Here is a 10,988-nt window from a genome sequence, read left to right as displayed (position 1 = left end):
TGCTTTAAAAACCCACCTTTTTTCAAATCCTTTCTGTTGAAAGTGTCAAAAAAATCCCAAAGCATGACATAGGCATAGCAGCATCGCAGAAAGCAGCTTTATTTGGAGTACAACTGAATGATTGTAGTCAATTGACAAAAGGATGGGAAAATTGTTTGCAGTAGCCTGAGCTACTTCAGCTACCGTCTGGCGAAGGGTGAGCAGGAGGAATGGCAGATGGCACTGAGGGAGGTAAGGTGCCACTGAAGACACAAATAAAGATCTTGCAGATACACAAGTAAAAGGCATACAAAGTACACAGAGCTACCTGGGCCTCATTTGAGGAGCAGTGCCTCAAAAGGCTCAGGCTGAGCAAGGAAGCAGGAACAGATGTGGACCAGATGTTGCAAGATGACCTCCAGGCACTGTCAAATATCAGGAGGTTACTGCTAGTGGGTCTCAATGGTCCTGAATTTGTATTTTACTTTATCATTCCAATCACCTACTGGAGGCATATTTGCAACCCATAGATATTTCATGGAGGTTAATGATGCCTCTCCCACTGTGCCAATAACATCCAGTTTTTCATGAACTACCTGCCACAAGCGAGTGACAATGCATCATCATTGAGCTGCTGTTTTCTCAATAGTGCAAGGAATCAGTAATTGTAGTTTCTTTCGCCAGCCGTGCTCTTGTACACAATGCAATAGCTCATTTAAGGGAAAGTGGTTTCACTCCATCATTGCAAAGCAGCGATATCTACATTTTGGGCCATTTCTGCTCTTTGTCGCCTATTTGGAGTGGAGCAAAATAACTGATTTTCAAAGGTTGAGTGGATCCTTTCTAGCTGAGTCTATCAGAGCTGTTTTGCTCCGTGAGCAAACTCAGCAAAATATAAAAACACAAGGAAGAATAGCAGGATCTCAGCGCCCCGCCCCCACATCAGCACCACCCAGCTCAGCGGCTGCGGGCAGGCGAGTGGCGCCAAATGCGAACTGTCGGCGGCGGAGGGAGACCCGGGGTAATCGTCTCGGCCCGGCCCGATCCGATTAGACGCAAGCGGTAAGGGGGCCTCGTGTGCCCGTAGCTCGGTGGCCGTGTGTTGGGCCGCGCAGGCCGGCGCTGCCTGGGATTCAGTTGCGGCTTGGTCTCCGCAGGGCCCGGCCCTGACTCGGGCGGTAAGTGGCGGCTCCATCGCCCTGCCGCTGGGGCCTGCGAGTAGTTTTAAGGGTCATTTTGCTGCGTTCAAACCGCAGATCCTGTAACTGGGTGAATGTAATCGTTGTGTTTTTTTAAACCTAATAGAAGAAAACCTCTCCTGGTCACACCAGCAGCAAATCTTCAGTGTGCTTAAAAGTCTACTTTTAATTATAAGTTGCTTAATTCAAATGATCTGATCATTTAAAATGACAAATTCCAGTTTTGATGTGTTATTTATGTTGCTTAATGCAAATCATTTAATTATTTTAGTACAAAAAAAAGTCTGAATTGTCAGGATTGGGCAGTACTTGAACCACCGCCAGTTCTACCTGGTACCATTCATCTTCCCTGCTGCATTTAATTGCATCACTAGTGATCTTAGTGAGTCAGAGGTTGGGTTGTTTTATAAGGAGAGAAACCGTATACAATTCTTCTGTTGAAGTGTCACTGTGTCGTTGATAAGTAAGAACTGTGAGGCTAGTTTTAACTGCCCAAAAATGGCATTTGGTCACACTGCCCTGTTTTACGCTGGCGCTAGGGTTACCAACTCTGGTTGGAGGCATTCCTGGAGATTTGATCATGTGACATCTGCAAATGTTGTTGCATTTATCTTATTACGGTTGGGTTCCCTGTTGTTGAGTGTCTTTGCTCGTGGTTTCTTGCCAGCAGTTGTTGTGACAGAAGTTCCAAGAACTTAAGAACAGGAAAACCGAGGGCGGGGAAGAGGGAAACCTTGGGTGGGGGATGGATTCGCACGGAGAACCAGTGATGGGAGCAACTTTGAGCAACTAATAGTAACTCACTGAAATTGCACTGATAACTAATAGTAATACTGATAACACTCAGATTCCCCTTACAACCTACAGTAATACAATAACTCACTGATAGTCTTTAGGTAACTGGTAGTAATAGGTGTAACGCCCTGATATCTTGCGTGTAACCAGTAATAATCTTATAACCCGTTGATATTCACCCTGTAACTACAGCCGGAATCCCCCAGCACTGCACAAGGTGCAGTCAGGCTCCCCTGTGAATGCCACTTTTAACAGACCCCATCTAAGAACATAAGAAATAGGAGCAGGAGTAGGCCATGCGACCCCTTCAGCATGCTCCGCCATTTAATAAGATTGTGGCTGATCTTCGACCTCAACTCCACTTTCCCGCCCGAACCCCATATCCCTTGATTCTCTTAGAGTCCAAAAATCTGTTGATCTTAGTCTTGAATATACTGAACAACTGAGCATCCACAGTCTCTGGGGTAGAGAATTCCAAAGATTCACCACTGTCTGAGTGAAGAAATTCCTCCTCATCACAGTCCCAAATCGCCGACCTCTTATCCTGAGGCTATGCCCCCAATTCTAAACTCTCCAGCCAGGGGAAACAGCCTCTCCTCATCTACCCTGTTAAGCTTTCTAAGAATTTCAATGAGGTAAATATCAGCGAGATCCATATCTCCTCGGACTCTGGTTTGGACCCGTGTTCTGTTTGACATCTTTGAACTGGGAGCCTCAGTCAGACCTGATCTGTACTTGGACTTCACATGTCAAAACTGGCCAGAACAGACTGACCTGAACCAAACAGAAAGATTGCACAATGGCAGTAGGCTCGGTGTTTGTCACTCACCCCTTTCTGGTTGTTCCTCTCTCGACGCCTCTTCCACTCCCCATGTTGTTGCTGCTCCCGACTGCACGAAGTGCTGGGCCCCACCCCACCCTATTCTCCATTTCCCTCTCTCCCCACTGAGCCCCAATCCCCTCCCATCCTCAGCTTCCACTCCCCACTCGAGCACTCAACCCCCATGCCCCAGTCTCCCACTCTTCCCTTCCCCATTCCCGACCCCTATTTCCCAGTCTCAATCTCTCCCCATCCCCCAATTCCCATTCCCCAGTCTCCCAATGTCCCCCTTGAATGAACCCTATTCCTTAGTCTCCCTCTCTCTTTCCCCCCCAGCCGAGCCCCAGTCCCTTGTCTCAGTTTCACCGACCTCCAGTCTGCTATTATTCTCGTGCTCTGAAAATTTGGTGCTGGCTAGCTTACCGGGGTAGAAGGTAATAATTGTCTGTAGGAGAGTTGTTTTGCTTCACAGATGTAAACATTAAATCAACAACATTTGTCAAGCTGTTTGTATTTCTTTGAAACTTATTTGTGATTGACAGCTTTATTTAATTGTGGAATGTCCCCTTTTGAATCTTCGCCTTATTTTTGACTTCAAAGAGGGGATATGATTTTTGCTCCACATCAAGGTTCTTTAGTGCATCTCTGCTTTGTTAAGTCAACTACTGAGCTGGGACGAGTGGAACATTCTGTGATTATTTGATTTATTATCTAAAACTTTATATTATAGATGTTGATCGAAAGACTAAGAGAATGACCAGAATCTCAAGACTTTATTAACCATTTTATTTTGAAATGAGGATTTTGAGCTAAGTAAAGTGCTGTAATCTAGTGAAGTTTAACGTGTTTGGTTTTGCTTCTGTTTAATTTTACTTAAGAAGTCTGATTTACAATTTCTAATGTAAGGAGTCGCACAACACCAGGTTATAGTCCAACAGCTTTATTTGAAATCATAAGCTTTCGGAGCTTTGCTCCTTCATCAGGTGAAGTTTGCTCCTTCGTCACTTCACCTGACGAAGGAGCAAAGCTCCGAAAGCTTGTGATTTCAAATAAAGCTGTTGGACTATAACCTGGTGTTGTGCGACTCCTTACATTTGTCCACCCCATTCCATCACCGGCATCTCCACATCATCACAATTTCTAGCCTGAGATGAGATTTGTCTAGAGTATTACTTGTCCATTAGTCAGAGAGATCAGGAACTTATAATGACAATCCCTAATGTTTCCATTGTATACCTAATCAAAAAAAGGGTTTTTTGTTCATTCTGTGCCCCGTTATTGATTGATTGATTGGTTGATTTAAACATAAGGTTGTGATTTGGTTCAGAGAGGTTGGGTGAGCTTGTAGGTCAAAGCAAGCCTTTGCATTGGGCATGAAAGCAGGTATTTGGAGTGTCCCCAAATCGTAACCCCAGTGAATTAGAAATATATGTGCAATAAATAGGGAGTAGTGATCACAATATAATAAGGTTTAAGATAATGATTGAGAAAGATATAGATAATACAAAGACCAAAGTTATAGATTAGAAAAAAGCCAACTATGGGAGAGAGAATGAGTTTGGAGCTAAGGGAGGTAAACTGGCATATGTAAAGTACATAAACAAAGGAGAGGATGAGAAAAGGAAATATGATGAGCTTAGGAAAGAGGTAAAAATTAGGAAGGCAAACAAGAAATACGAAATGAAAATATCAAATAATATAAAAATTAAGTGTCCTGCAGGCATACAAGTAACAAAAGAAGAATTAAGTTAGGGATAGAGCCACAGGAGATGATACTGAAATGACAGATGCTGAATAGATACTTTGCCTCAATTTTCATTGAAGGGGCTAACAAAGAGGAAATGCTAACTGTAGAAGAAGTCAAGAGGGATATTACAACAGTTAAGATAGAAAGTAAAGTGATGCAAGACAAACTTAAGGGGGGCAAAACCCCAGGTGTAGATGGATTGCATCCGTGGATACCCAAAGAAAGGGAAGAGATAGCAGAGGCACTGAGATCCACATATAAAAATTCAGTAGAATAAGGAGTAGTGTCATAAGAACATAAGAAATAGGAGCAGGAGTAGGCCAATCGGCCCCTCGAGCCTGCTCCGCCATTCAATAAGATCATGGCTGATCTGATCCTAACCTCAAATCTAAATTCATGTCCAATTTCCTGCCTGCTCCCCGTAACCCCTAATTCCCTTTACTTCTAGGAAACTGTCTATTTCTGTTTTAAATTTATTTAATGATGTAGCTTCCACAGCTTCCTGGGGCAGCAAATTCCACAGACCTACTACCCTCTGAGTGAAGACGTTTCTCCTCATCTCAGTTTTGAAAGAGCAGCCCCTTATTCTAAGATTATGCCCCCTCATTCTAGTTTCACCCATCCTTGGGAACACCCTTACCGCATCCACCCGATCAAGCCCCTTCACAATCTTATATGTTTCAATAAGATCACCTCTCATTCTTCTGAACTCCAATGAGTAGAGTCCCAATCTACTCAACCTCTCCTCATATGTCCGCCCCCTCATCCCCGGGATTAACCGAGTGAACCTTCTTTGTACTGCCTCTAGAGCAAGTATGTCTTTTCTTAAGTATGGACACCAAAACTGTACGCAGTATTCCAGGTGCGGTCTCACCAATGCCTTATATAACTGCAGCAATACCTCCCTGTTTTTATATTCTATCCCCCTAGCAATAAAAGCCAACATTCCGTTGGCCTTCTTGATCACCTGCTGCACCTGCATACTAACTTTTTGATTTTCTTGCACTAGGACCCCCAGATCCCTTTGTACTGCAGTACTTTCCAGTTTCTCGCCATTGAGATAATAACTTGCTCTCTGATTTTTCCTGCCAAAGTGCATAACCTCATCAGAGAACTGATGAATGGTAAATGTTGTTCCTATCTTCAAAAGCAGATAAAATTAATCCAGAGAGCTGAATGTCAGTGGAAGAAAAGATATTAGAATCTTCGCTAAAAGATGAGGTAACAAAATATCTACAGACCAAGAATATATTAAAACAAATATAGTCAGCATAGTTTTCTAAAGTTAAGTTGTATTTAACCAACCTTATTGAATTCTTTGAAGAAGTAACAGCGTAGATAAGAGCAATATAGTGGATGAGGTATACATAGATTTTCAGAAGGCCCTCAATAAGGTGCCACATAAGAGACTCATGACCATTCTAAGCATGTGGAGTCAGGGGCCAGGTAGCAGAATAGATTGAAAGATGGCTACAAAACAGAAACCAGGGTAGGAGTTAAGGGATGTTTCTTAAACTGGTGGGAAGTGGTGACCTGCAGGGATCCGTCCTGGATTGACTGGTGTTCACCATATACATATATGATTCGGACTCAGGAATTGGAGGCATGTGTCGAAATTTGCAGGTGATACCCAATTGCGGGGTACAAATAGTTATGTGGAAGACTGCACCAAAATACTGGAAGACATAATCAGGTTTGCAGAGTGAAAGTGTGAGATGGTTCATTTTGGTAGAAGGAATGAGGAGACCACTTGTTCCTTGGAAGGTAAGAGCCTAAATGACGTACAGGAGCAAAAAGATTTGGGAATACAGTTGACAAAACCATAAAGAATGCAAACAAAGTACTAGCCTTCAATAGAACCTTAGTTAGACCACAGTTCTGGTTTCCATACTACAAAAAAAGAATCATTGGAGAAAGTGCAGAAAAGATTTTCAAGGACATTACCAGATTGAGAGGATGCAACTATCAGGAAAGATTGAGCAGGCTGCGGCTCTTTTCTCTGGAAAAGAGAAGACTAAGAGGGGACCTGATAGAGGTCTTTTAAATTATGATGGGGTTCCCGATAGGGTGGACAAGGATGAACTGTTCCCACTTGTGCATGAGTTCAGAACAAGGGATATAATTGCAAGATAGCCACTAACAGATCAAATAAAGCATTTAGGATGAATTTATTTACAGAGAGTGGTGAGAATGTGAACTCGCTGTCACATGGAGTGGTTGAAGCAGATAACAGTCACACATTTAAGTGGAAACTTGATGCATACTTGAGGGAAAAGGGAATAGAGGGATTTGGGGGCAACGTAGAAAGAGATAGGATCAAGGTGTTAATGTTAATTGTAGCGTGGGAGGAGGCTTATGTGGTGTATAAACACTGGCATAGACTAGTTGGGCTGAATGGCCTGTTTCTTTGCTGTCGATTCTATGTAATGTAAATAAGACTGTTGTCTAAGTTTCTTAGGCCAGTTTGCCAGGACTTAGGTGCTGCAGTTTGGACATCCTAAAGTATGTGATCTTGGTGATGGATTGAATATGAGGTTTGAAGCGTAGAATCATAGAAAGGTTACAGCACGGAAGGAGGCCATTCGGCCCATCGAGTCCGCACCAGCTCTATGCAAGAGCGATCCAGCTAGTTCCACTCCTCTGCCCTTTTCCCGTAGCCCTGCAAATTTTTTCCTTTTTAAAGTACTTATCCAGTTCCTTTTTGAAGGCCATAATTGAATCTGCCTCCACCACCCCCTCGGGCAGTGCATTCCAGATCCTAACCACTCACTGTGGGGAAGAAGTTTTTCCTCATGTCACCTTTGGCTCTTTTGTCAATCACCTTAAATCTTTGTCCTCTGGTCCTTGACCCTTTTGCCAATGGGAACAGTTTCTCTCTATCTACTCTGTCTAGACCCTTCATGATTTTGAATACCTCTATCAAATCTCCTCGCGACAGTCTCTGTTCCAAGGAGAACAACCCCAGCTTCTCAAGTCTATCCATGTAACTAAAGTCCCTCATCCCTGGAATCATTCTAGTAAATCTCTTCTGCACTCTCTCTAAGGCCTTCACATCTTTCCTGAAGTTCAGTGCCCAGAACTGTACACAATACTCCAGTTGTGGCCGAACCAGTGTATTATAAAGGTTCATCAAAAGCTCAGGGTAAAGCAAAGTTGTCTCTCATCAGGCTCAGCCTGTGTGAGTAGCCAGGAAGGTGGGTGGAATTGTGTCAGAGGAGGATGCTAAACACAATGACTTGATGTTGGGACAGTCAGACAGAACACTGACAGTGGTCACGACTGTCAACAGGAGTGTAACTGCAGCAATTGACTTCCCTATAATGTTGTGAAGTTCTAATTCCTGTAACTTTTTGTGAAATATAAATTTATAGTTTTTTTTTAAAAAAAGAACCAGTTAACCACTTTTTGTGTAGATTTTTCTGTAGTTATCGTGACGCTAAATGAATTCTGTATCACTATGATTCCTAATGCCCTTAGCAGTGACGCATCAGTGAGAAGCTGATTGCAATGTGATATATATAAACATAGCAATGTACTGTACATTTTACAATGGCAAGAGTTTAAAATGCTGTACACTTTTACATTCAAGGTTAAAGAAGTTTTCAATTAAAGGAATATTTAATCATTTATAAAAATGGATGTGTAGATGTCATGAATTAGTTGCAGTTGAGTTCAGTAGCAATGAAGAGGGGCAGCATTGTGTGTTGTACTTTATTTCACTTGCTGTGTTTTTTTGGGCTTCGAGTCTTATCATAACTTTTTTCCTTTGTTTTAGTTCATAGGCCAGAAGGGCAAACAGGCAGCATTTTGTTTATAAAGCAAGACTTTAATGTGATTATCAAACAGTAAATTTTGGAAAGCTGACAAATGTTATCTAACCAAACTCATGTATATTTCCTTTTTTATTTCTTTTAATTTCTTAAATAGTTTTTTTTGTTTTGTTCTCTTTTAGAGACCAAGATGCCCAAAATACAGCTTGATGGGATTACTATAGATTTTCCTTACATCCCTTATAAATGCCAAGAAGATTATATGTCTAAGGTGATAGAATGTTTGCAAAAGGTAATATGCTATGTATAATCTATAAAATATTATAATACAGCTTTATTTTCACTGTTTTCCTTTTGGTATTTCAAAAAAAGTCACAGCTAAAGTTGCAACAAACCAAGTTTTTATTAATTCACTCAATGAAACCAAGAATCTACTGCAATATGCAGTATTAATGGTCCTTGCACCACACCAAATCATAAACATAATGAAAATGAATGCAAAAATTGCTAGCAATGGTCAATAATGTTATTATGATTGTACTTTACTGTCAACACACAGCAAATTGCATTGCTCTAATGAAAGTTACAGTAAGGAACTGAATTAGCAATGTAAAATAATTTTAATGTTTTCAGTGCAATATTTAATGCCTGCTATTTCTAGTCCTTTTCACCAAGATCATGTTCATTTTTCCATGGCCTTCTGCAGTAACCATCCATTTTGCATGCAGTGGCTTGATGGTAACCATTCTTCATGTGAGTCTAGATGAAGTGCTGGTTGGTCCTATTCTTAACTGATGTCCACACACAGCAGGCGTCACTGAAAGTAATCAGGAGCAGGAATCCTGATTTCTTTTTTTCCGCCACTTCATCTCTACCCGTGGTGTTGATGCCAATTGTAGAACCCCTGTTACCACTTCCTTAATAATGGAGAGCAGGGGTGACACATCTCATTGTGCAAATCAACATTCTCAGCAATTGCTCTGAAGTCAAAATACTGCTGGCAGTTGCTAGACAAAAACCTAGAAGCTGAATTAGGATGTCACAACTGTATGCCTGACAAATTCATGCCAGAATTCCAAACTTTGATGGAAGATAAAGACTGCAAAGTTTAGCACTGAATGTTGGTAGATATTTATTAGGTAAATATACACATGAAGTACATCTAACTATGTTGTGTCTAAGGTGTTTTAATACTAAAATTAGTGCATGTGGCTAAAATGGTGTCACTGTAGCCACACCTGTGGCTAGTCAGCGATTTCTATTGGGTAATACTATACTAGCTGATATCACAGTTTGTATATTATAAAGCAATAGGTCATGGTCAGCCATGAAATATTAGTTATCAAACAACATTTCTATTCAATATAGTGAAATTATAAAAATGTTCTTTATAAAAGGGTTTAAAATTTTGCTGCAAACAAGAAAGAGCAGAAATCTCCCCCCATGTTCCATTCATAAGAACTTAAGAAATAGGAGCAGGAGCAGGCCATAAGGCCCATCGAGCTTGCTGTGCCATTCAATAGACCATGGCTGATCTTTGACCTCAACTCCACTTTCCCGCCCGACCTCCATATCCCTTGATTTCCCCTAGAGTCTAAAAATCTATCTTATTTCAGCCTTGAATATATTCAATGACTCAGCATCCACAGCCCTCTGGGGTAGAGAATTCCAAAGATTCACAAGCCTTTGCGTGAAGAAATTCCTCCTCATCTCAGTCTTGAATGGTCGATCCAGTATCCTGTGATAATGCCCCCTAGTTCTAGATTGTCCAGCTAGGGGAAACAATCTCTTGGCATCTACCCTGTCAAGCCCCCTCATAATCTTATATGTTTCAATGAGATCACCTCTTATTCTTCGAAATCCAGAGAGTATAGGCCCATTCTACTCAACCTCTCTTCATAAGACAACCCTCTCATCCCAGGAATTAATCTAGTGAATCTTCGTTGCACCTCCTCCTAAGGCAAGTATGTCCTTCCTTAGATAAGGAGACCAAAACTGTGCACAGTACTCCAGGTGAGGTCTCACCAATGCCCTGTACAACTAGTAAGACTTTCTTACTCTTGTACTCCAATAAAGGCCAACATGCCATTTGCCTTCCTAATTGCTTGTTGTACCTACATACTAACTTTTTGTGCTTCTTGAAGGAGGACACCCAAGTCTCTCTGAACACCAACATTTAATCGTTTCTCACCATTTAAAAAATATTGTGTTTTTCTGTTCTTCCTACCAAAGTGAATAACTTCACATTTCCCCACATTATACTCCATCTGCCACCTTCTTGCCCACTCACTTAACCTGTCTATATCATTTTGCAGTCTCTTTGTGTCCTCCTCACAGCTTACTTTCCCACCTAGCTTTGTATCATCAGCAAACTTGGATACATTACACTCAGTCTCTTCATAAGTCATCATCAATATAGATTGTAAATAGCTGAGGCCCAAGCACCAATCCTTGTGGCACCCCACTAGTTACAGCCTGCCAACCTGAGAATGACCCGTTTATCCCTACTCTCTTTGTACTTTAATCACTCCTCTACCCATGCTAATACATTACCCCCAACCCCATGAGCCCTTACCTTGTGTAACCACCTTTTATGTGGCACCTTATCGAATGCCTTTTGAAAATCCAAATATACTACATCCACTGGTTCTCCTTTATCTACCTTGCTAGTTACATCC

At 41.6% G+C, this 10,988-nt stretch overlaps 1 protein-coding gene across 6 annotated transcripts in view; it reads left to right on the top strand.

Moving 5' to 3' along the window:
• Positions 1–831: 831 nt before the first annotated feature.
• rtel1 (regulator of telomere elongation helicase 1) overlaps positions 832–10,988 on the top strand; it is a 110,538-nt gene continuing 100,381 nt past the window's right edge. For 2 of the 6 annotated variants that reach the window (XM_068000560.1, XM_068000563.1), the window contains exons 1-2: positions 834–1,041; positions 8,493–8,602. In XM_068000560.1, coding sequence (XP_067856661.1) covers positions 8,501–8,602 — 102 coding nt within the window. In that variant the 5' untranslated portion in view covers positions 834–1,041; positions 8,493–8,500. The other 4 variants (XM_068000561.1, XM_068000562.1, XM_068000558.1 and 1 more) reach the window with 4 other exon arrangements.

This window comes from Heptranchias perlo, chromosome 19 (genome assembly GCF_035084215.1).
Source record: "Heptranchias perlo isolate sHepPer1 chromosome 19, sHepPer1.hap1, whole genome shotgun sequence".
NCBI lineage: Eukaryota > Metazoa > Chordata > Chondrichthyes > Hexanchiformes > Hexanchidae > Heptranchias > Heptranchias perlo.
Note: the sequence above shows the minus strand (reverse complement) of the source record. Positions and strands in the feature narration are given on the sequence as shown.